The sequence below is a fragment of the Argopecten irradians genome, chromosome 7, assembly GCF_041381155.1.
Source record: "Argopecten irradians isolate NY chromosome 7, Ai_NY, whole genome shotgun sequence".
Classification (NCBI taxonomy): Eukaryota; Metazoa; Mollusca; class Bivalvia; order Pectinida; family Pectinidae; genus Argopecten; species Argopecten irradians.
The window spans coordinates 44,013,917-44,040,436 of NC_091140.1; the positions used below are offsets into that span (position 1 = coordinate 44,013,917).

The 26,520-nt window shown below is 40.2% G+C and overlaps 2 protein-coding genes across 6 annotated transcripts; one reads left to right on the plus strand and one right to left on the minus strand.

Moving 5' to 3' along the window:
* Positions 1 to 51: 51 nt before the first annotated feature.
* Positions 52 to 19,750, minus strand: LOC138328559 (toll-like receptor 3). Of its 4 annotated transcripts, none has more exons than XM_069275423.1 (3): positions 19,626 to 19,750; positions 10,868 to 10,921; positions 52 to 2,932 (listed from the first exon to the last, which is right to left on the minus strand). In XM_069275423.1, the coding sequence occupies exon 3, from the start codon at positions 2,900 to 2,902 to the stop codon at positions 815 to 817; it is 2,088 nt and encodes a 695-aa protein (XP_069131524.1). In that variant the 5' UTR covers positions 2,903 to 2,932; positions 10,868 to 10,921; positions 19,626 to 19,750; the 3' UTR covers positions 52 to 814. The 4 variants fall into 4 exon arrangements, with proteins under 4 accessions (XP_069131524.1, XP_069131525.1, XP_069131523.1 ...); XM_069275424.1 differs by lacking the exon at positions 19,626 to 19,750 and adding an exon at positions 11,219 to 11,237; XM_069275422.1 differs by lacking the exon at positions 19,626 to 19,750 and adding an exon at positions 11,155 to 11,235.
* LOC138328560 (tubulin beta-4B chain-like) lies at positions 14,098 to 22,129 on the plus strand. 2 transcript variants are annotated; one of them, XM_069275425.1, is made up of 4 exons: positions 14,098 to 14,559; positions 16,734 to 16,842; positions 20,246 to 20,601; positions 20,991 to 22,129. In XM_069275425.1, exons 1-4 carry the CDS (start codon positions 14,503 to 14,505, stop codon positions 21,801 to 21,803), a joined length of 1,335 nt encoding a protein of 444 aa, XP_069131526.1. In that variant the 5' UTR covers positions 14,098 to 14,502; the 3' UTR covers positions 21,804 to 22,129. The 2 variants fall into 2 exon arrangements, with proteins under 2 accessions (XP_069131526.1, XP_069131527.1); XM_069275426.1 differs by lacking the exons at positions 14,098 to 14,559; positions 16,734 to 16,842 and adding an exon at positions 19,700 to 19,832.
* The last annotated feature ends 4,391 nt before the right edge of the window (positions 22,130 to 26,520 follow it).

Below are 26,520 nucleotides of genomic sequence, written 5' to 3' on the forward strand. Positions count from 1 at the left end.
ATCAACGATTTGATATTTCAACGCTATTAATTAAAATACTAAACAATGACGTGGAATTTGTAAATATTTTATGTTATATGTTTCATAAGAAATGTAGAACAATACATTTATGCCATATTTTGCTTCTTTGTTATGTAAAAGAATTAGCCTGAGTGATTTGTCCCTTTAACCACATTGGACAATGTTCTACCTATTTGATCCCCCAAGATTTCCATACGCAGCAAATTATCTAGTGAGGTTACCCATTTGTTCGTCTGTGAAGGTCAATGGTGTTCAGGTATAGCAAATCAAATGAACATTTTGTCCTCACATAGCTACCACATAGATAACGGAAAAATCGTTACACCCATTTCCTAGTAATTATTGTTAATGTGTCTGTAGTCATTGCGCCTTAATCTATAACCAAATTTTCAGTTAATGAAAAGCCCTGCTGCATGGAAGTTAACAGAAGTAGATCTAGACCATTCCCTGTTGCAACTACATTGCAAGTCAAAATAAGCAGTTGGCCATCTCCTATTGGGATTTGACCATTAGATAAACAATAATATAGAAACTAATTCAGTTCGCCCATTTCCTTGGGATTTGACTTTGAGGTCAATGTTTAACGCCTTTACCAAGGCATCTGACTCCTGTGTGACTTAACTATGAACTAATGTGTAGGCCAATAATATGTAGACGGCCTGATTATCCTCTCACTGCAAAAGAGACATGCTTTTGAACAAAGACGTCAATACTAAGTTGCAAAACATATTATGCACGCACCCTTTTTAGGGAGAAGGGGTTGCATTTAAAAGAAAATCTCCGTGGTAGTATTCTAGGCATCATGTTCTTGGAAAGCATCCACTAACCGCTTCCAGAATAGCTCTTGACCTTCTTGGTTGTGTGCCCATGGTATGTACGTGGTAGACTTAAGCAGAACATGTAATGAGTTTGTCATATATCTGGCTTCGATTTCCTCCAGCATCACAATAATTACCATGTTTCCGCCCTCTTCTATGGCGCGTATCTGCGCTAGTGCCAGTTCGAACTTGCACCACTGACTCTTCGCAAAAGCATTGGATAAAACCAGGATTACTTTTCTGCTCCTAACAACTGTCTCTTGAATATTATCAACGATCAACTCTCCGACTTTAAAATCGCGATCATGAACGCACAGTCTAAGATTCTGTTGGGTTTCCAGGTTAGGTATCAGTTTAGATATTACGAAAACGCGATCCTCTGCGTTGTAGGCGACGAAGGCGTCAAACGCGAAATCTTCGCCATCCGGAATACGTTGGTAGCCTTTCTTCGCCCTCATCAAGTAGATGTAGTGCCGGATGTGCCAGCGGAAGTGGTATAAGAGAGATGATACAATGACAATCAACACAAAAGCCGAACCCAAACATGCTCCGAGAATTATGTACCCGCTTATTGGGTGGCAGTCTTGATAGGATGGGTCGTAGTCGACGAAGAGCTTACTTCTCCACGCCACTGGGGTAGCGCATTCATACCCTCTTGGGAAATAAGCCAGAGTAGACGTATGTTGTTTCACCCATTGGCGAAACCAGAACGCGTCGCAATCGCAGGCGAATGGGTTCCCTTGTAAGTTAAGAAACGAAAGGGTTTCAAATAACTCTGGTGGAAAGGATGTCTCGTTGATCAAGGTGATCTTGTTGCGGTTCAGATAAATCTTTTGGAGTGATGTGACATTCTTGAACGTGTTTTCATCCCAGCCCTTGATATTACAGTTCATGAAATTCAGGTTTTGTAGTTTCTTCATTTTGTGGAATAGGTCTGAAGGTACTTGGTATATTTCTGTGCTCTGTAAAACTAATTTTGTAAGGTTAGTAAGGGGAGATAACATGCGCTGCAACAACTGTCCACCAGATGTGAGCCTGATTTTTGTCATGTCGAGCACTTTCAGCTTAGGACAAAACCGAAAAAGGTTTGGCATATCGTGTGTATCGACGAATTTGTTAATGTGATTACCTAAGTACAGTAACTCTAGACTTGAACTCCGAAACGCTAGAGTCTGAAAATGAAGGTCATTCCTTCTCATCCAGGTTAAGGACAAACGCCTGAGAGACGGCAGATCTTTGAATGTGTCGTTAGGGACAGACCGGAAGTAATTTTGGTCCAATGTCAGGTTGGTGAGTTTGGGAAGACATAGACCACGGAATTGATTAGGTAGTACCTCAAACAGTTTATTGGCTCCTAAATCTATTACACGAAGGTTAGGAACGACGCTTGTATTCTGTGAGGAACAGAAGTCGGGCACACTCGGTAGTTTGTTCCAACGGAGGCGTAAAACCTCGATGTTATGAAGGCCTGTCCAGTTTATTGCCTTGATATAATTGTTATTGATGGTAAGGTGAGTTATATTTAACTTCGCGAAGACATTCCCGTCTAACATGGTGAGGTTATTCTTTGACATGCTGAATCCTTCTATCGGTGTACCTTGTAGGTGCTCGAACATATCCAACGGCAGGTTTGTTAAAGCCATTTGCTCCAGGTCCATTTTGTACACCTTAGAATTCCGGAGGCCGTACAACGAGTCATGCAGAATGTTCACGGGAATCTGGTTCCCACTCAAATCTAAGAAGCGTAGGTGGGGGAACGCCTCAAAGGCGTCTTTGGAAATATTCTGTATGTGATTGCCACCAATAATTAGTTCTTCGAGGTGCAAGTGAGAAATGTTTTCAAACGTCTTCTTGTCCACATTAGGGAGCCAATTGCCGGTAAAGTATAGGGTTTTAGTCGTTTCTGGCAATCTCGGAATATAGGGAAGGCTCTTGTAATGCTTTCTACAACTGGCCACTGTGTCATGGCATTGACACAAAGATGGACAGACTGTGTCGCCTAAGGCCAAGGACGACAGACAGACACTGATGACAATGGCCAAGATCGCCATTGTTCTCCACATCCCAAGATTTCGTCCTGGAGCAGCTTGCGCCTGAAAAACAAAAGAAATAAAAGGTTCAGTGAAAGCGATGTTCCTTCGTTTGAATACCCGGAAAGGTATACACCGATTTCCACTACTGCTTAAACACGTTCTCGTTAAATGACTACATTTGTAAATGAAATATCAATGAAATCACCAGATCTATTATTCTCCGTTCAATCCCACAACAAAGTATTTTTTTTATTGTTGGCTTGAGCGACATGGATGAAAGGCCTGCTCGTTACGTCAGCCAACCATTCACTGTACCGAATCGGTGATACGTTGTACTGATCAATTTCCTCTTTTACACTGTGTATTGCCCCATACCACGCTTCAGGAATCGTCTTTCATTTCCTTATGTAAAAACTTGTTATTGACGTAATAGCAATTAGATCATGTACACTAACACATGCAAATTTTTAATCCTTAAAGATGCTCCACCGCTGACAGAGCATAAATGATATTCATTATTTGAAAAATTATTGGGGTTTATTGTATATATATATATATATGTCTAATTAACACAATAAATAATACAAAATGATTTATTTTGCCTTTGGTACATGCGCAATCAGTACTTCATTCCATATAGGATATAGAGCCAAGAATTTTTTTCCGGGTGCAATTAATTAGTTCTCATATTTGTAACATGAAGAAAATTTAAAAGCTCAAACTTTTCCAGGGTGGTAATGGTGTAAAGTAAGTAACTTTTGTAACTGAAGAAAAATACTAAATCGTCTGGTCCTGTTTTTGATAGTGAAAAAATACCATTTATCAGCGGTGGAGCATCTTTAATCGGCGTCGGCAATGTTGGTGTTGAGTAACAACCGTTCTGGAACATTGACCGTCTATAGATCAGAATCTGACATTAGTTTACCAACATTACAGGGACATCTTTCGTTCTACAATTTATGTATAAATGTACGTGACTTAGATTATTGGTGTCTACTTCCGCAGAAATTTGATTACATTCAAATTATAGAAATACATTTACATTGTAAAGGTATCACGATTGACGAAAGTATTGCCATTAATAGATGGCATCATCGAAAACCAGTCTTCATCAATTACTACTTTAGATTCACTAAAACGGAAACCGAGACCAACTGTCAAAATATTGAAAGAGAACACGCAAATTTCTTTTTTTTAACTATTGCATCATGTAATTTAATAGAGTAATTTTACAACTTCGAAGTATTGATTGAAACGTCTAAATTTTACTATCACGGGTTGACAGGACAAAAGTTATATAACTTATGTATATATTTGATTTACTTAGACAACTTCTGAATACAGTTTCCTTTTCTTTGATTGCATAAAATTCCTCATCGTTCCCTTACAGTGTGTGAAAGGTGTGAGCACGTTCCAAACTCAAACTGTCAATGATTGACGGGCCTGGGCACTTTCTGAACTTAAAGCTGAAAGGCCTGGGCGCTCTCTGAACTTAAAGCCGACAGGCCGGGACGCTTTCTTAACTCAAAGCCGACAGGCCTGGCTGCTTTCTGAACTTAAAGCCGACAGGCCCGGGCGTTTTCTGAACTTAAAGCCGACAGGCCCAGGCGCTTTCTGAACTAAAAGCCGACAGGCCCGAGCGCTTTCTGAACTTAAAGCCGACAGACCTGGACGCTCTCTGAACTTAAAGCTGACAGGCATGGACGCTTTCTTAACTTAAGGCCGACAGGCCTGGACGCTTTCTGAACTTAAAGCCGACAGAGCTGGACGCTTTTTTAACTTAAAGCCGACAGGTCTGGGCGCTTTCTGAACTTAAAGCCGACAGGCCAAGTCGCTTTCTAAACTTAAAGCCGACAGGCCTGGGCGTTTTCTGAACTTAAAGCCGACAGGCCTGGACGCTTTCTGAACTTAAAGCCGACAGGTCTGGGCGTTTTCTGAACTTAAAGCCGACAGGCCTGGACGCTTTCTGAACTTAAAGCCGACAGGCCTGGACGCTTTCTGAACTTAAATACGACAGGCCTAGAATCTTTCTGAACTTAAAGCCGGCAGGCCTGGACGCTTTCTTAACTTAAAGCCGACAGGCCTGGGCGTTTTCTTAACTTAAAGCCGACAGGCATGGACGTTTTCTGAACTTAGAGCTGACAGGTCTGGACGCTTTCTTAACTGAAAGCCGGCAAGCCCGGGCGCTTTCTGAACTTAAAGCCGACAAGCCCGGGCTCTTTCTGAACTTAAAGCCGACAGGCCCGGGCGCTTTCTGAACTTAAAGCCGACAGGCCCGGGCGCTATCTGAACTGAAAGCCAACAGGCCCGGGCGCTTTCTGAACTTAAAGCCGACTGGCCTGGGCGCTTTCTGAACTTAAGCCGACAGGCTTTGTTTGTCTGTATGACTTAATGCAATGTATCTCAAAGTATGTGCGTGCTGTACGCAGTGTCTGTCCTGCCATTTCGTACCGGCAGACAGATTAATAGACTGTCTTTTGAGAGGTAAACAAAATGCCAGCCACCTAAAGTTGTTAAAGTGGAATCATTGTCAACCTACACGACATTTTTGTCAAATATATTCAAATTTAACACGAACATCGCTGGTACAGCATCACACATTCGCGATATCCACGTTGCATATACATGTAGCATACACGTGGCTAGCATTTTGTTTACCTCTCAACTACACGTGGCTTTTAAAAAAACGGAAGCGATGGTGATTTGTTGCCGTTTACTCAAGTGTAGTCGGCGGCCATTACAAATGTGTGAAATAAAAGTGTCCAAAAGTATTTCATTGTGCAGAGTTGTTCAATTTCACAAATGAGATATAATATGGGGGCAGCGGGGTACATATGATCCCAATGAATAGGTATCTGTACGTTTTCCCGGCTTTGTATGGACGATGTATTTGAAATTTGCCGCTGACGTATAGCGTAGGCCAAATCTTTCCTACGATTTCACGTTTTTAAGAGGTATCACGAGCTGACTATATATTAGGCAAAAAATCATTCTAAAAGCGTACAAAGACGCGCAGTGTTGCGTGTTAATAACCACATAAAAACAAAATTTGTTTTAATTGGCTGCTTCATTTCACATAAATCACACAAAAAGTTGAGATTTCATTTCATTACAATACACAAGTATGTTTCACACGACAGGCAGCGATCCATTCAGTTGATTTTAATGCATCGGTTCCATTAAAGGCCCACTAACTTTCCGAAACGGCTTTTAATTTTTAAAATGGGAATGTAAAACAAGATCGATAATTTTGTAGAGTCTTGAGAATTATTAACTTACCGTTAATACTACATTTATCATAACCTTCTGGACGATTTGATTAAAATAAATAACATATTTGTTTTCATAACGCGGGTCGTATTATGTTTCCCGCCGTCGTCGTAAATACAGCGCGGTAGTTGATTATCACTGCGCCAGACGGCAAAACAGCGATTTGACTCTCCACTGTTTTCATATGTTATGCAGGAAATCTTGCATATGTTTGGTGTCGTAACCTTATTTTAGGTCATCGGTATGCATTTTCTGATGTTATTAATGTTTTTTAAGAAACCTTTATATTTTGCTCCGGAAAGGTAATGGGCCTTTAAAATGTAATTTGAAAACAAAACTTCAAAACATAAAAACCTTGTAAGTGATAACATCAAATAAACCACAAGTATGTGCACTGTCTAGACAGGCCCGGGCGCTTTCTGAACTTAAAGCCGACAGGCACGGGCGCTTTCTGAACTTAAAGCCGACAGGCCTGGGCGCTTTCTTAACTTAAAGCCGACAGGCCTGGGCGTTTTCTGAACTTAAAGCCGACAGGCCCGGGCGCTTTCTGAACTTAAAGCCGACAGGCCCGGGCGCTTTCTGAACTTAAAGCCGACAGGCCAAGGCGCTTTCTGAACTTGAAGCCGACAGGCCCGAGCGTTTTCTGAACTTAAAGCCGACAGGCACGGGCGCTTTCTGAACTTAAAGCCGACAGGCGTGGGCGCTTTCTGAACTTAAAGCCGACAGGCCAAGGCGCTTACTGAACTTAAAGCCGACAGGCCCGAGCGTTTTCTGAACTTAAAATACGACAGGCCCGAGCGTTTTCTGAACTTAAAGCCGACAGGCCCGGGCGCTTTCTGAACTTAAAGCCGACAGGCCTGGGCGTTTTCTGAACTTAAAGCCGACAGGCCCGGAGGCTTTCTGAACTTAAAGCTGACAGGCCTGGGCGCTTTCTGAACTTAAAGCCGACAGGCCCGGGCGCTTTCTGAACTTAAAGCCGACAGGCCTGGGCGCTTTCTTAACTTAAAACCGACAGGCCTGGGCGTTTTCTTAACTTAAAGCCGACAGGCCTGGACGTTTTCTGAACTTAGAGCCGACAGGCCTGGACGCTTTCTTAACTGAAAGCCGGCAAGCCCGGGCGCTTTCTGAACTTAAAGCCGACAAGCCCGGGCTCTTTCTGAACTTAAAGCCGTCAGGCCCGGGCGCTTTCTGAACTTTAAGCCGACAGGCCCGGGCGCTATCTGAACTGAAAGCCAACAGGCCCGGCGTTTTCTGAACTTAAAGCCGACAGGCCTGGGCTCTTTCTGAACTTAGCCGACAGGCTTTGTTTGTCTGTATGACTTAATGCAATGTATCTCAAAGTATGCGCGTGCTGTACGCAGTGTGTGTCCTGCCATTTCGTACCGGCAGACAGATTAATAGACTGTCTTTTGAGAGGTAAACAAAATGCCAGCCACCTAAAGTTGTTATAGTGGAATCATTGTCAACATACACGACATTTTTGTCAAATATATTCAAATTTAACACGAACATCGCTGGCACAGCATCACACATTCGCGATATCCACGTTGCATATACATGTAGCATACACGTGGCTAGCATTTTGTTTACCTCTCAACTACACGTGGCTTTTAAAAAAACGGAAGCGATGGTGATTTGTTGCCGTTTACTCAAGTGTAGTCGGCGGCCATTACAAATGTGTGAAATAAAAGTGTCCAAAAGTATTTCATTGTGCAGAGTTGTTCAATTTCACAAATAAAATATAATATGGGGGCAGCGGGGTACATATGATCCCAATGAATAGGTATCTGTACGTTTTCCCGGCTTTGTATGGACGATGTATTTGAAATTTGCCGCTGACGTATAGCGTAGGCCAAATCTTTCCTACGATTTCACGTTTTTAAGAGGTATCACGAGCTGACTATATATTAGGCAAAAAATCATTCTAAAAGCGTACAAAGACGCGCAGTGTTGCGTGTTAATAACCACATAAAAACAAAATTTGTTTTAATTGGCTGCTTCATTTCACATAAATCACACAAAAAGTTGAGATTTCATTTCATTACAATACACAAGTATGTTTCACACGACAGGCAGCGATCCATTCAGTTGATTTTAATGCATCGGTTCCATTAAAGGCCCACTAACTTTCCGAAACGGCTTTTAATTTTTAAAATGGGAATGTAAAACAAGATCGATAATTTTGTAGAGTCTTGAGAATTATTAACTTACCGTTAATACTACATTTATCATAACCTTCTGGACGATTTGATTAAAATAAATAACATATTTGTTTTCATAACGCGGGTCGTATTATGTTTCCCGCCGTCGTCGTAAATACAGCGCGGTAGTTGATTATCACTGCGCCAGACGGCAAAACAGCGATTTGACTCTCCACTGTTTTCATATGTTATGCAGGAAATCTTGCATATGTTTGGTGTCGTAACCTTATTTTAGGTCATCGGTATGCATTTTCTGATGTTATTAATGTTTTTTAAGAAACCTTTATATTTTGCTCCGGAAAGGTAATGGGCCTTTAAAATGTAATTTGAAAACAAAACTTCAAAACATAAAAACCTTGTAAGTGATAACATCAAATAAACCACAAGTATGTGCACTGTCTAGACAGGCCCGGGCGCTTTCTGAACTTAAAGCCGACAGGCACGGGCGCTTTCTGAACTTAAAGCCGACAGGCCTGGGCGCTTTCTTAACTTAAAGCCGACAGGCCTGTGCGTTTTCTGAACTTAAAGCCGACAGGCCCGGGCGCTTTCTGAACTTAAAGCCGACAGGCCCGGGCGCTTTCTGAACTTAAAGCCGACAGGCCAAGGCGCTTTCTGAACTTGAAGCCGACAGGCCCGAGCGTTTTCTGAACTTAAAGCCGACAGGCACGGGCGCTTTCTGAACTTAAAGCCGACAGGCGTGGGCGCTTTCTGAACTTAAAGCCGACAGGCCAAGGCGCTTACTGAACTTAAAGCCGACAGGCCCGAGCGTTTTCTGAACTTAAAATACGACAGGCCCGAGCGTTTTCTGAACTTAAAGCCGACAGGCCCGGGCGCTTTCTGAACTTAAAGCCGACAGGCCTGGGCGTTTTCTGAACTTAAAGCCGACAGGCCCGGAGGCTTTCTGAACTTAAAGCTGACAGGCCTGGGCGCTTTCTGAACTTAAAGCCGACAGGCCCGGGCGCTTTCTGAACTTAAAGCCGACAGGCCTGGGCGCTTTCTTAACTTAAAACCGACAGGCCTGGGCGTTTTCTTAACTTAAAGCCGACAGGCCTGGGCGTTTTCTGAACTTAAAGCCGACAGGCCCGGAGGCTTTCTGAACTTAAAGCTGACAGGCCTGGGCGCTTTCTGAACTTAAAGCCGACAGGCCCGGGCGCTTTCTGAACTTAAAGCCGACAGGCCTGGGCGCTTTCTTAACTTAAAACCGACAGGCCTGGGCGTTTTCTGAACTTAAAGCCGACAGGCCCGGGCGCTTTCTGAACTTAAAGCCGACAGGCCCTGGCGCTTTCTGAACTTAAAGCCGACAGGCCCGAGCGTTTTCTGAACTTAAAGCCGACAGTCACGGGCGCTTTCTGAATTTAAAGCCGACAAGCCAAGGCGCTTTCTGAACTTAAAGCCGACAGGCCTGGGCGTTTTCTGAACATAAAGCCGACAGGCCCGGGCGCTTTCTAAACTTAAAGCTGACAGGCCAGGGCGCTTTCTGAACTTAAAGCCGACAGGCCCGGGCGCTTTCTGAACTTAAAGCCGATAGCCCTTGGCGCTTTCTTAACTTAAAGCCGACAGGCCCGGGCGCTCTCTGAACTTAAAGCTGACAATGTCGGAAAGGCCCAGGCGCAATGTGAACCTGCGACTACAAGCATCCTCAGTTCAATCACAGGGCATCGTTATTAATGATGATATATAAAAGATAGGCCACGTCTATTTAATACATACATTACATATAAGAATGGAATAAGAAAATCTATATCCTCGATATTACAGGGGTTAGTATCGCTTTCGTCATGTGAATATAACGACAGTAACAGTAACCTCTCTGAAATGTCGAGGATAGATAATCAGATATTCTACAGTTTAAAGGTGTGGGCTTATTCAATCTTCAATATTTCTTAAATGAAAACGCATGCTTGCAGATAATCTCACAATAGGAGCCATTGAAAAGCTATCTCCTATCACTGCGTGGTGCCCAACTTATGTACACAATATTTTATCGATACTAAAAAAATAGCTACTTAGCTGGCAGGCCAAATACATATTTCTGATATCAAATGTTCAGTTTGTCACTCACTTAAATGTTTTAGCCAGACGACTCGTAAAAAGAAAACAAAAACAAGAAAGAAAGATAAAGAAAGAAAGAAAGAAAAACTAAATAGATAAACAAAGATTAATTTATATGACTAAATAAATAAAAATGTCTGAACCGAAATAATCTGCTACCGAAAAGTATTTTTTATAAATATTTTTTAATCTAACATGCATAAACTATAAACTAAAGATAATACAATATACAATTTGTCACGGGAATTTTTTAACGGGAGTAATTTTAATTGTCAACAATCATGAGGGTTTTTTAAGTTTTCAAAATATGTACAATGATAGAAATTGAAATAACCATATATATTAATTTTTTGGGGGTTTTTTTGGTGTGTTTTTTAATGATCGATTTAATAGCGTCATAAATACGCCCAAATGTTATAGCACGTAAATTAAGGCATATAACTATTAAATGTGTAAAACAAATATATCTTACCTGGAACAATGCAATCTTAACCTGTTGTTGGCGGACCTAACACATCTTATGGCCCTGTCAACAAGAATGGATGTACTTTATAAAGTATACGATAAGATATGTACATTCTTGTGTTGCTAAAGCTTTGTGTGTCGTGGGGACACGCGGAAGAAATAAATGGGATTTCCCTTCTAAAGCAGAAATAGTGACACAGTAGCTATAGTGTATCAGTCGGTCACGCGATACAAGGACAAGAAAATATGTAAATTAATGAAAATTATGTATATAATATAGGCCTTGATACGTACCAGCACACTTATAGACTACATATTTGATTAGATGCAAGTAATTCCATAGAACGAATATACGTACCCGGCCTACCACAGGGACCTGAAACGAATTTTTGACCAACAGTGTATATGTAAGTGCTATAAACATATACGGTAAAAAAATCGTGTCAGGTTCCTGTGAGGACTACTATACATGTATTGTATATGATTGCACTAGAGTCGGGAACATTGTAACCCTACGTGTGGTATTGTTCACGTTAATACAGGATGACTGATAGTGGTCTATGTACTACCAAACAGGAAGGAAGTTAAACAATCGACAGTCAAAATATAGTATACAAGATAACATGTACAAGTCTGTCTGACTGTCAAAATGTACAGTATACTTGTATATAAATATGTAAACGACTGTATTAATTACCTCGTTATCAATCAATCAATCTATTAAAACAAATTTGTCGTTTTTACTCTGCCCCTCCCTTCCATCCCCCGATCCACTAAATGGCAGTACTATTATTTAGGGTGTCGTACAGACATTGAAGGCAAGCCTCGGGTTTTACTACATTTTGTGACCCTCGGATAGAATATCCCTATCCTTCATATCCACATATGAAAGAGTATTTTTCTTTGATACCTCGACGTTTCATTGCAATTTTACAACTATAATATCCCGCCATTTGGAAATAAAACCGAAGAAATCCACGGCTGAAAGTCAATTTTTCATGAAAAATTACTGAAAGTCAATTTTTCATGAAAAATTACGTGATATTTTCATAAATGAAAAATTACGTGATATTTTCAACAAAAACTCCGTAATTACATCTTACGGCTCGATGATGCCTTAACAAAACTTACAAGATTTTATAGGTCGACGAAAGTCGGAGTACCTGGATAATAAAGGTCATATCTTGGTCTCGAATTCGTAAATGTCGATCACTCAACCACCGCGTGGCCTTTGATGTTTATTCATCTTAATTTGTTTCGATGTAAATCATCTTGATATCGTTTGTGTTCAAGGTAGAAGATAAGAATCTAGAGCGGATTACTACAGTATTAAATCCAAACTGATGCAATGTCGGACAGCATGCCGGAAAATCACAATATCCGTTATCAGTCTGCATGGTTACATGCATTAGGTAACAATCTAAATAGATCTTCCAACGTAGATGATGATATTGGGACGCTAAAGACGAGACTTTCTGAGACTCGTCTGCGACTCATACAGCTGTTTTGTTCATCTATGACTCAACAATTATAATGGGGGCACAATACATTTGTTTTGTCCTTCACTGACTTGTCAGTGATGTTAGGGACAACATACAGCTGTTTTGTCCTTTTAGACTTGTCACTGATGTTAGGGACACCATACAGTTATTTTGTCCTTCTGAACACGTCAGTGATGTAAGGGAAAAACATACAGCTGTTATGTCCTTTTAGACTTGTCAGTGATGTAAGGGACACCATACAGCTGTTTTACCTTTCAAGGATTTGTCACTGTTGTTAGGGACACTGTACGGCTGTTTTGATCTTCACGTACTCATTAGTGATGTTAGGGACACCATACAGCTGTTTTGTCCTTCTATAGGGCTCGTCAGTGATGTTAGGGACACCATACAGCTTTTGTGTCCTTCTAGGACTTGTCAGTGATGTTAGGGACACCATACAGCTTTTGTGTCCTTCTAGGACTTGTCAGTGATGTTAGGGACAACATACAGCTGTTTTGTCTTTCTAGGACTCATCAGTGATGTTAGGACACCATACAGCTGTTTTCTATTTTCATGACTCGTCAGTGATGTTAGGGATACCAAACAGCTGTTTGGTCCTTCGAGGACTCGTCAGTGATGTTAGGGACAACATACAGCTGTTTGTCCTTCGAGGACTCGTCAGTGATGTTAGGGACACCATACAGCTGTTGGGTCCTTCTAGGACTCGTCAGTGATGTTAGGGACACCATACAGCTGTTTTGTCCTTCGAGGACTTGTCAGTGATGTTAGGGACACCATACAGCTGTTTTTTTATCAATTATGTTACTATATCTACGTCTATTTTGTCAATTTTAAGACTCGCAGGCATTATCAGCTTTTTGTTATTTGCCAATGATGATAGGCCACAGAACGTATGTTTTATTTAAGACTCATCAGTGATGACAGGGACATCTTTCTCGTGTTTTACTCTTTGAATGTCCGTTTAAAGTGAATAGAAAACCAGTCTAAATGCTTTCATTGGCTTTCCAAAAGTTCTCACATATTAATAGGGCGGTCAAGTTCTGCTTAGTTTCCCAGTTCTGACCATTAAAGTAAAGAAAAGTTGAAAGCATTGAAAGCGAGGCTACGTGGAAAGGTAACCACAGACATAGTGAGCCGGGAGGATGTTTTAGAATTCCCATACTTTGAATTAATTTCTTCGTACGCAGACAGATTTTGACGAGAGATTTTATTTTTCTATTTCATAAGAAATTATACTGGATACATTCACACCATATTTACCAACTTTAGCCATCCTTGCCCGACTGTTCACTTTTATTGTTTCGTTGATCAAGACATCCTCGATGATTCACTAAGACTCGCTAGTGATGTGAAACACACACACATACACATATCTCGGTATTGAACTTGTCTGGGACATCATGCAACTGGTGATAGGGGCCACAACTGTCGAAAGTTAGAAGGCAGACAAGAAAATGAACGAAAATGATTAACAGATGTTTAGTGTATAAAATGGGAATATCATTAGCACGCATCAATTTGTGTATTTTTTTTAAAGATACTCCACCGCCGACAGACCAAAAGTGATATTCATCATTTGAACAATAATTGGTGTTTAATCGTGTATATAATAGTCTAATTAACACCAAAAAAAAATATAAAATAATTTATCTTGCCTTTGGTACATGCGCATTCAGTAGTTCATTTCATATAGGATATAGTGGTACGGATTTTTTTTCGGGATGGAATTAATTATTTTTCATAGTTTTAACTTAGTAAAATTAGAAGCTCAAACTTTTCATTGGTGGTAATGGTGTAAAGTAAGTAACTTTTGTAACTGAAGAAAAATACTTAATCGTCTGCTCCTGTTTTTAATAGTGAAAAAATACCATTTGTCAGCGGTGGAGCATCTTTAATAAATTGAACTATTTAACAGAGGATGAACTATGTAAACATTTAGTAGTTATTTTAAATCGCGCCCTATAGAATTCGTCAGCGTTTCAGCAGAGGGGAGGAAAAGTTAGGGTAACTACGGAAAATTCAGGGGTATCAAACGCCGCACTCGGTTACATAGCAACAACACACACGGCGTAACGATCCCAGGAGATAGAGGTATATAAACCCAGTCACAGACAAAGCAGGCTACTCATCACCAAACATCATGAGGGAGATAGTGCACGTGCAGGCTGGTCAATGTGGCAATCAAATTGGGGCTAAGGTACGGCACAACTTACTCGTTGTTAAACGTAGAGAAAAATCATCCATTTTGGAATTTCTTTGATTTTCAGAATATTTATTAAAATATATGTGATAAATGTTTTTAAAGATATCTTAATTTGTGAATGTTGTATAGACACATCTTACTAAATCTTAAAATCGTTTGAAAAAAATGTCCATTTTGAAGTTTCCTTGATTTGCAGAAAATTGACTTAAACTATCTGTAGGTTATATTTTCTTTAAAAAATTCAATTTGTGTTAATATAATACATGTATATATGTATTGATATATTATGTACATTTTTTTCTCATTATCCTGCAGGAACATTTAAAGCTACATGTTATTACTTACATACTTCCATGATTTTATACGTACACGTATAGTTTGCGCTAAATGGTTTTAAGTACATGGATATATCATATATCAACTTATTAAGACCTGAGCAGTGTATATTTTTTAAATGTGTATTTCAAAAACTTGTGACCTTTAAGATGACTTTTAATATTTTTCAATGGATATACATATACATGTATACAAGTGTGTCAATTTCCCGAAGTGTGCGTCAAGTTCCTAAATGTTTTGATATATGAAACACAAGTCAGACACTTTAAATTTGAAGTTGCTGCGCATATCTATGCATGTATATTATTTGTGTATAATGTAAGATAGCATGTAAAATATTATTTCGCACTTTGATACCTTGTAAAAAATAATATTGAATATGTTTTCAGCATTCTACATAACTGCACTTTCTATTTTACTACGTTTTCGTTAACTAATTAAAGCTAAAAAATATTATATTTTTAAAGAATACAATTATTTGTATATTTATGGTCATATTAAAAAAATGGTACTTTTTCCGATTATATAATTTGTAAATTGGCACAGACCTTAAACTGATATTCCTGATACAATCTATTGCGTACGTAAGTTCATGTGGTTATAATATGCATCAGAAGTTACTAATAGAAGAAAATATGCAATGTAGTCAGTCCCGACTCAAAGGATTTTTTTTCCAAAACAAGTAAAATAGACAACATGCACAAGACCTGGCCTGTTATTAGCAATTAACAGAAGGGAGGGGGGGGGGGGGGGTAGATGGAGGGGTCGAGACGAAGAGAGAGATATTGGGTTTCCCTTTTACTCATTGTCTAGAATAGGATGGACGGGACGCGTGATTCAGCGGAGGGAAAAAGTACAAACGATTACACAGCCGAAGTTTCGGAGGACGCATCTCACTCTCGTTTTGGGGCCCTCCCAAGGGGAAACTGTAAATTTTAAAACTGTTAAAACAGCTCTTTGTGTGTTTAAAGATATATATGTATATGAATGTGGGTGTTGCATTTGTTAGCTGATTATTCATTATTTTCTGTTTGATAAAGAACTCCTGTGAGAATATGTGTTTTGTTATTTCATAACTCTGCGTATGTGTAATCTGTAAATAAATGAGTCAGTTAAACTGAAACAGAACATTGAGCACCTAACCAGATGTTTATGACGAGCAGATGGCGTCTTGTGGAACAAGATACACATGTACTGCATCGACAAAACTATCTCTTTAATGCTGAAACTGTTTTCAAGAATGTTGTGTTTAGCATCAATGTTGTTTTATTCACGTATGTTCGAGACATAAATTAAGTTTGAATAGCTATAATGTATACTAATGATAAACACATTATAGAATCCTGAAATCATCGTCGCTCTCGTCCTTTCCCTTCTCCTTAGCTTCCTTTCCCGAACTCTCTGTCCTACTCTCCGTCCTTGCCCTTATTCATCGTCCTCCTACTCCCTTCCTCCTACTTTTCTTCGACGTAATTCTCGTCTTCTTCCTCCTTCTTCTCTTCGTAAGAATTGACGACGTCGTCTTCGTCCTTGTCGTCGCCTATTTCATTTTCCTCTTCGCTCCTTTTCGTTCTCGTAGTCGATGTCATCGTTCTTTGTGTCCCCTACTCCTTGACGCCCTCATACTCCTTTTCTTCATCGCCTCTTCTAATCTTCCTTCTTGTCGTCGCCCCCCTCTTGTTTACACGTGTCCTCTTCCTGCTCGTCGTTGTCCTTTCTAATCTTCCTATTTAAATTGCCGTCGTCGTCCTCCTCCGTATCCTACTGTAATGGCTTAAATTGTCATAATTGTCGTATTTTTTGTATTTTGTACGATTGTGTATTTTTTCCAGTTCTGGGAAGTCATTTCAGATGAGCACGGCATTGACCCTACAGGAACTTACCACGGAAACAATCCTCTACAACTAGAGAGGATCAACGTCTACTTTAACGAAGCCACAGGTACGTGACTTATTATATTAAACCTCTTATAAACTATAAAATACAATACGCAATAAAATATAGTATATAGATTATGCACAACAACCAAGGACTTATTTAAGCACTACTTTAAATCAAGTACGTAATTCTGTATGGGAACATGGATAGGATTGAATTACTCAAGTATCTAGATGATGTTTGCTATATGCCTAACACCATAAAAATATTTCACCAGGATTAAACCTTATTGTCCATTTGTGTCTACTTGAATAAACCCACAGGGACCTGGCACGAACATTTTTAACCAACAGTATACATATATATATTATAGATACTATAATATATAATATAATATATGTATGCTGTTAGTTAAAAAAAATCGTGCCAGGTCCCTGTGAATAAACCCACAATTCGTTACCTTGAACTTGTAGGCCATGTAACTCGAGGAAATTGTTTATTTGAGACGATCACACGAAAATTATAATTTAAAAAACTCGTACATGAATTTTCAGGCGTTCTAAATGCTCCAGATATATTTTCTTGTAAAGGAAGACTGTTCGATTTCCTGACAAATGTATTTCTACCCTTTTAACCTCAATGTATGAATGTATACCAAACTTACTTACTTGCTTCTTCACTAACAAAGGGGTATATAGGTCGCGATTCACGTGTATACTGTGATTATATCTGAGATGTACATGGTACTACTAATGTTACACAGAAGGTAATTAATTGTCTTTAACATTAGATATAAGTTGTTACGAGATACAGACGTGTGTATGTTGAATCACTGACTGATAAAAAAGACTCTGGCAGTACGCTTCGTTTCCGGTAATTATCGTGCACTTGCCCCGATATTGTAATCAAACTATTCCAGCTTTTGGTACAAACTCTCCCTTTTATACATTGTGTGTTGTCGATGTACGGTTAGTAAATATTAACGGCCCTTTCATGTGTCTATTCAAAACTGGCCCATACATAAACATGAATGGCTAAGAAAACTGTAACACTATCGCTTTCCATCATGCTTAGCAGCAGTTAACAGTATCACAGGGCTTTGACTCTATAATATACATTTTCCTCTCTCTCCCTATATATATGTAACTCAGTATAACACATATATAGAGAAATATTCTTATAGAGCCACAAGCCTGTGCTAAAGTATGTTGTAATGACAATGCCATTATGTTATGTGAATATAATACATATCAAATTAATGAAACTCACGTGCATGGATCGGTATCTCGTGCAAATAAAATCGTTATTCTCGTGTACACAGATTAGTTAAAGTTAGCATCTCGTGTTCACCGAATAGTAAATGCTCGTGGGTTGGCATCTCGTGTTGATAGATAAGTGAATGCTATATGGGTTGGCATCTCGTGTTGATAGATTAGTGAATGCTATATGGGTTGGCATCTCGTGTTGATAGATAAGTGAATGCTATATGGGTTGGCATCTCGTGTTGATAGATAAGTGAATGCTATATGGGTTGGCATCTCGTGTTGATAGATAAGTGAATGCTATATGGGTTGGCATCTCGTGTTGATAGATAAGTGAATGCTATATGGGTTGGCATCTCGTGTTGATAGATAAGTGAATGCTATATGGGTTGGCATCTCGTGTTGATAGATAAGTGAATGCTTATGGGTTGGCATCTCGTGTTGATAGATTAGTGAATGCTTATGGGTTGGCATCTCGTGTTGACAAATAAGTAAATGCTTATGGGTTGGCATCTCGTGTTGATAGATTAGTGAATGCTATATGGGTTGGCATCTCGTGTTGATAGATAAGTGAATGCTATATGGGTTGGCATCTCGTGTCGATAGATAAGTGAATGCTTATGGGTTGGCATCTCGTGTTGATAGATTAGTGAATGCTATATGGGTTGGCATCTCGTGTTGATAGATAAGTGAATGCTATATGGGTTGGCATCTCGTGTTGACAAATGAGTAAATGCTTATGGGTTGGCATCTCGTGTTGATAGATTAGTGAATGCTATATGGGTTGGCATCTCGTGTTGATAGATTAGTGAATGCTATATGGGTTGGCATCTCGTGTTGATAGATAAGTGAATGCTATATGGGTTGGCATCTCGTGTTGATAGATAAGTGAATGCTATATGGGTTGGCATCTCGTGTTGACAGATTAGTGAATGCTTATGGGTTGGCATCTCGGATAATATAGGCGTCTGATAGGATGAATCGGCAACTCTTTCTCCTGGATAGGCGTCTTTGATTTTTTGTGGTTACTATGTGTCACTATCACTAACCGACATTGTAGTGACCTATGGAGTATTGAGAAAGCGCATGGATTTGTTACTATGGATAGACAAGTCGTCATTGCGTATGGATTAGTTGCTCATTGGCACGGATCGGCAACGCATGCGCATAGATTGCAAACACGTGCGCATGAATTAGTTACATGCGCACGTATGCGCAAGTATTGGTAAACAATTAGCACGGATAGGCAATTAATGCGCAACACTTTATAACTGATTTAAAAAAAAAAAGTCATTTATACACGTAGATTCACAACAAAAAAGAATAATGATGGATAATTTAAATGAATTTTCTTGACCAATCATCTATTGAACAAAATGATGTAATATAGCAATGCAATATAATACTGGTCAACCAGCCATCTTGAGTAAAATTCTTGCGCGGACAGAAGCACGCATGATGAAAAAATGATGAAAAAAAAGATAATAATATGTCAAAGTAGAAGCAACGCCACAAAGAAACGACAGAATATGCCTGATATATAATTAGGGTGTAATGATACCAGAAGGCCCGCTCAGTACTTACATTTAGGTTTTAAGTGCAGCACGTTCATGAGTGGGCCAGGCGTATTTCGATTGTTAACACATTCTTGTGCAATATACGGTGCGCGTAAACATCGATCGAGTGGACCTAGATTTGTCAGAAAACAGATCGGTTCAACAGAAAACCGAAAATCATGGCTTGTAGATGAGTGGAGCCTGCAATGCCTTTTCGTCTGACCTTTGAACTGAAGTAAGATAACCCGAACATGGTTGATTAACCAATTAAATACAGAATAACTATACGGGGTCATGCAGAGAGTTCGTTATCAAATACACAAGGACTTGTCGAGAGCAATTGTACGAATGTAAACAAAATACTGAGGAAATTAACTATACAAGATATCTGTTTCTACTTACATTTAAACAAAATGTGCTGAAAATTAAGTTGAATTTTTTGTACACCCCCATCGTGTTATACTAGAGGTCGATTTTACTCGAACATTCATTATTAGGAGTATACAGTGTATAGCGAAAATATAAGTCGACGCTAAAAAATACTTCGAATTAAACAAGGTCTTCGAGTTATACGAGTTCAAGTACAGGAAGTTCGAATGTAACATCGCAATTGAACTGGAAAAACAAATTAATATTTCTGTTCTTTAGGTGGTAAATATGTGCCCCGGGCCGTTCTGGTGGACCTTGAACCAGGGACCATGGACTCAGTCCGGTCTGGACCTTTCGGACAGATATTCAGGCCGGATAATTTCGTGTTCGGACAGAGTGGAGCTGGGAACAATTGGGCCAAGGGACATTACACAGAAGGCGCCGAGCTGGTAGATTCCGTACTCGATGTGGTCCGGAAAGAAGCGGAAAGCTGTGACTGTCTCCAAGGTTTCCAACTTACCCATTCCTTAGGTGGAGGTACCGGCTCCGGTATGGGAACACTACTCGTCTCCAAAATCCGAGAAGAATATCCGGACAGGATCATGAACACATTCTCTGTTGTTCCATCTCCAAAGGTATGTACAATTTGGCTTAATAAGTATTGGTTGTTGATTGTATTTAACGTCCTATTAACAGTTAAGGTCATTTTACGATCGACTCATTTGAGGACCTCTTACCGTATGCGATGCGCTGCGTATAGTGAGGCATACGTGTATTTGGGAGGCTGTTGTTTGTTTGTGTTTTTTAGAGGAGCTCTTGCCCATTTTATAGCATCGTGTCACCGAAGCAGACCGCGACAGACACCGAACAGCACACCCAACCCGATCACATAATACTAACAACGGTCTAACCATTCGTAAAAAATACTCAACATAAGAGAATGTACAATTAAGGAAGTATTATTGATACCTAATCTACAACTTCTAAGATTCTCCAGTCTATTGAATTTATTTCTCATTAACAGGTATCAGATACAGTTGTGGAACCATACAACGCCACGCTGTCCGTCCACCAACTTGTCGAGAACACAGACGAGACTTATTGTATCGACAACGAGGCTTTGTATGACATTTGCTTCCGTACATTAAAACTGACCACCCCTACATACGGAGATCTGAACCACTTGGTGTCGGCTACTATGTCCGGAGTCACGACCTGTCTTCGCTTTCCTGGTCAGCTGAATGCCGACCTCCGTAAACTTGCCGTCAACATGGTGCCCTTCCCTCGTCTACATTTCTTCATGCCTGGTTTTGCTCCTCTCACATCGCGAGGCAGCCAGCAGTACAGGGCTCTTACCGTCCCAGAACTAACCCAACAGATGTTTGACTCCAAGAACATGATGGCTGCTTGTGATCCCCGAAATGGACGATATTTGACGGTAGCAGCCATATTCCGTGGCCGTATGTCCATGAAAGAAGTCGACGAACAGATGCTGAATGTTCAGAACAAGAACAACAGCTACTTCGTTGAATGGATTCCAAATAACGTCAAAACCGCCGTCTGTGATATCCCTCCGCAAGGTCTGAAGATGTCTGCTACTTTTATAGGCAACAGTACCGCCATCCAGGAGCTCTTCAAACGCATTTGCGAGCAGTTCACGGCCATGTTCCGTCGTAAGGCCTTCCTCCATTGGTACACTGGTGAGGGTATGGACGAGATGGAGTTCACAGAGGCGGAGTCGAACATGCATGATTTGGTGTCCGAGTACCAACAGTACCAGGATGCTACGGCGGAGGACGATGGGGACTTTGATGAAAACGTAGATGAAGAAGATTAGAACAATAGAAGATTTCGTCTGCCCACTGCGCTTCTTCAATTATCATATACATTATAATGTTTTCTTACTTAATTATAAACAGACATAACGATAAGAATTGTGTGACGTAGGCATGACGACAGACGCAACGACACAGTTTCTTATTGATCAGGGCCAAGTTTCATGAATATTCATTAACATTATGGAATCACGCAAGATAGAATTTCTCCAAATAAAAGCATTACAGAAGTTAATGAAAGTCACTTAAGATTTTCTGTAGCAATATTTTTCAGTGGAGAATTTTGAGTTGATGAATTCATTAAAGTAAAGCAACCTTGATGAAAGTGCGACCAGGTTTGTCATTCCTCAAAAAAAGTATTACAGTTTCGTTTATTTAAAGAGATACCCCTTAAATATAAATTGCTTTTCGCCTAAAAGACCAAAACCCTCTTTAATTCAACATTTTCTTTATAAATAACTAACAAACTACCAAATCTTCAACTGTTACCTTTCTAGTTCTAAAACACTTCTTAAATGAATATTGATATATCGGAATTGTTCCACTGTGATGAACTTTTGACGTCTATTTCGAGTGTCGTGGTTTGCCGCGTCCGATACCTTTGGCCCCACAGATCATCATTGACGAGTCCTAAAAGGACAAATAGATCAACTGTACCTTACTTAATCTGTGATACTAACACAGTGGACCTGCGATAATCCGCATGCCGATAGTCCGGAAAACTCACAATCCGGACGGATTTCTGTAACATTATTTATACTCACTAGTCCGGAAATTATATAAGTAAACTTTGAATCCGAATCATAAGTATGAGAAATCTACCTTTCATTTCATAAAAGAGTTTCATCGATCGTGTGCTTATTATAAACTGCACAATCATAAAGTATTTTAAGGAAGTTTGTGAGGATCAAATCTGGACAACGCACTTATATGATTGCGTATGTGCATGTATAAACACACACATTTTTGTGTTTATCTGAATTTTGACAGAAAATCGCAGACATTAGCGCGCACTGAAATACTTTCCCATGACAAAATGTGTGTTCATAGTCATGTGCAATCTAAATGTTCAATGATTCGTATTTGATTTGATGGCTGCTCGAGTAATTTAGGAGCAGTTGAAAATAATTCCGTCCAAACACACAATAGCATCAAGTGATAGGTTGTGTGAATATAAATGCCTACAATTACTTTACATATAATCGTGCCATATTACAATTCCCTACAAAAGGAGCACGACATATATTATCCAATAACTGCCCTTTTGTAGTGAAAATCACTTTAATTTATTTTGTGTGCATTCTCGACTTATAGTAATTTATTGTACATTTTATCTACAACTTTTTATAAGTAAAATACATGTACTGCATATAAACTTCAGTTCGAAGGGTTAATGTCCGACTATTTATTTGCTAAATGTTGAACAGTTGTATTTTTGGCGAATCAATCAGTCACCAACACATGTATTTAGCAGATCGGATAGTCAAAGCCATTTGGACTACTTATAAGATTGATTGACATTGTAGAAATAAAAGATAAATTATCATTTAAAGAGTATTTTTATTGTTTGATATGCATTATGTATTATTTAAGGTAAAGTAAGACACAAAGATTCGTAAGAGTTATCTGTACTTGCGGGTAGGTTTTGATTGTGACGTCATGTGTTTGCGAGCGTAATGTCATACATTTCGGAAAAAAACGACGTGAATTGCGTTCACAAAATAATGATGTAACAATCGATACCTACCCGCAAGGGAGTTAACTCTGTAATATGCAAAGACGGAATTACAGAGTTACCCTCCATGCGGATAGGTATCCATAACTACGTCATTATAATGTGAGGGAACTTTTCTGAGAAAAGCGTGACGTTATATGCTAGCAAACACATGACGTCACAATCAATATCTACCCGAAAGAGCAGATAACTCTTTAAGCCGAGTACCAAGAAACAAGAGGCCCATTGGCCTTAACGGTCATCTGACTATTGGCACAATACAACACATTACAGAATGTAGTAGTGGCAAACAATTAAGGCAAATCAAGGTCCTTCACTTGAACAACCTTGGTAGCCCTTCATCCCAGCATGCCACAGGCCTAATATCAGGATTCTAGGCCTCTCATCTATTCACAAGAACTCATTTAAAAGATTTTGCCTATTTGAGCCCTGTGACCTTGAATGTATGTCAAGGTCTTTTATCTGAACAAATTTGGTAGAACTTCATCCCATCATGCTGAAGGCCAATATGAGTACCCTGGGCCTTTTTGTTCTTGAGAAAAAGTCATTTAAAAGATTTTAGTCTATGAGACCCGTTACCTTGAATGAAGGTAAAGGTCATTCATTTGAAAAAAAACTTGGTAGCCCTTCATCCCAGCATGCCACAGGCCTAATATCAGGTCTCTATGCCTTTTAGTTCCTCACAAGAAGTTGTTTAAAATTGTTTAGCCTACTTGACCCCTGTGACCTTGAATGGAGGTAAAGGTCATTCATTTGAACAAACTTGGTAGCCCTTTATTCCAGCATGCTACAGGCCAAAAAACAGTACCCTTGGCCTTTCGGTTATTGAGAAGAAGTCGTTTGAATTAAAAGTTTACGCAAGGCGCATGAGGACAGGTGTCTAGAGAGAACTATCAGTCAATGACACATGAGGGCAGATGTCTAGAGAGCACTATCAGTCAATGTCACATGAGGGCAGGTGTCTAGAGAGAACTATCAGTCAATGTCACATGAGGGCAGGTGTCTAGAGAGCATTATCAGTTAACGTCACATGAGGGCATGTGTCTAGAAAGCACTATCAGTTAATGTCATATGAGGGCAGGTGTCTAATAAGCACTAACAGTCAATGCCACATGAAAGCAGGTGTCTAGAGAGAACCATCAGTCAACATCACATGAGGGCAGGTGCCTAGAGGGAACTATCAGTCAATTTCACACGAGGGCAGGTATCTAGAGAGCACTATCAGTCAATGTCACCTGATGGGAGAAGTCTAATAGCACTATCAGTCAATGTCACATGAGTGCATGTGTCTAGAGAGAACTATCACTCAATGTCATTTGGGGCAGGTGACTAGAGGGAACTATCAATCAACGTCACATGAGGACAGGTGTCTAGAGGGGTCTATCAGTCAATGTCACATGAGGGCATGTGTCTAGAGAGCACTACCAGTCAATGTCATTTGGGGCAGGTGACTAGAGGGAACTATCAATCAACGTCACATGAGGACAGGTGTCTAGAGGGGTCTATCAGTCAATGTCACATGAGGGCAGGTGTCTAGAGAGAACTATCATTCAATGTCATTTGGGGCAGTTGACTAGAGGGAACTATCAGTCAACGTCACATGAGGGCAGATGTCTAGAGGGAACTATCAATCCACGTCACACGAGGGCAGGTGTCTATAGAGAACTATCATTCAATGTCATTTGCGGCAGGTGACTAGAGGGAACTATCAGTCAACGTCACATGAGGACAGGTGTCTAGAGGGGTCTATCAGTCAATGTCACATGAGGGCAGGTGTCTAGAGAGCACTATCAGTCAATGTCACATGAGGGCAGGTGTCTTGAGGGAACTATCAGTCAACGTCACATTAGGACAGGTGTCTAGAGAGAACTATCAGTCAATGTCACATGAGGGCAGATGTCTAGAGAGAACTATCAGTCAATGTCACATGAGGGCAGGTGTCTAGAGAGAACTATCAGTCAATGTCACATGAGGGCAGGTGTCTAGAGAGCACTATCAGTCAACGTCACATGAGGGCAGGTGTCTTGAGGGAACTATCAGTCAACGTCACATGAGGACAGGTGTCTAGAGGGAACTATCAGTCAATGTCACATGAGGGCAGGTGTCTTGAGGGAACTATCAGTCAATGTCACTTGAGAACAGGTGTCTAGAGAGCAGTATCAGTCAATTTCACATGACGGCCAGTGTCTAGAGGGAACTATCAGTCAACGTCACATGAGGGCAGAAGTCTAGAGAGCACTATCAGTCAATTTCACATGAGGAAGGTGTCTAGAGGGAACTATCAGTCAATGTCACATGAGGGCAGGTGTCTAGAGGGAACTATCAGTCAATGTCACTTGAGAACAGGTGTCTAGAGAGCAGTATCAGTCAATTTCACATGACGGCCAGTGTCTAGAGGGAACTATCAGTCAACGTCACATGAGGACAGGTGTCTAGAACGAACTATCAGTCAATGTCACATGAGGGCATGTGTCTACAGAGCACTATCAGTCAATGTCACATGAGGACAGGTGTCTAGCGGGAACTATCAGTCAATGTCACCCAAGGGCAGGTGTCTAGATGGAACTATTAGTCAAGGTCATATGAGGATAGGTGTCTAGAGGGAAATACCAGTCAGGGTCACAGGAGAACAGGTGTCTATACAGAGGGCACCATAAGGCAAGGTCATATGAGGACAGGTGTCTATACAGAGGGCATCATCAGTCAAGGTCATATGAGGACAGTGTCTATACAGCGGGTGCCAACAGTGAGGGCCTGAAGAGCACATGTGTCTTTACAGAGGTCACCATCAGTCAAGGTCATATGACAGATGTCTATTAATAAGACACAATCAGTCTAGGTCATATGAGGACAAGAGTCCTTACAGAGGGCACCATCAGTCAAGGTCATGTGAGGACAGGTGTCTTTACAGAGGGCACCATCAGTCTAGGTCATGTGAGGACAGGTGTCTTTACAGAGGGCACCATCAGTCTAGGTCATATGAG

Bases quoted from the DNA above. Each gene is read 5' to 3' on its own strand.
- LOC138328559 (XM_069275423.1), bottom strand. From the start codon at position 2,902: ATGTGGAGAACAATGGCGATCTTGGCCATTGTCATCAGTGTCTGTCTG.
- LOC138328560 (XM_069275425.1), top strand. From the start codon at position 14,503: ATGAGGGAGATAGTGCACGTGCAGGCTGGTCAATGTGGCAATCAAATT. The intron at 14,560-16,733 runs GTACGGCACAAC...TATTTTTTCCAG, and splicing joins GCAATCAAATTGGGGCTAAG to TTCTGGGAAGTCATTTCAGA. The intron at 20,602-20,990 runs GTATGTACAATT...TCTCATTAACAG, and splicing joins CTGTTGTTCCATCTCCAAAG to GTATCAGATACAGTTGTGGA.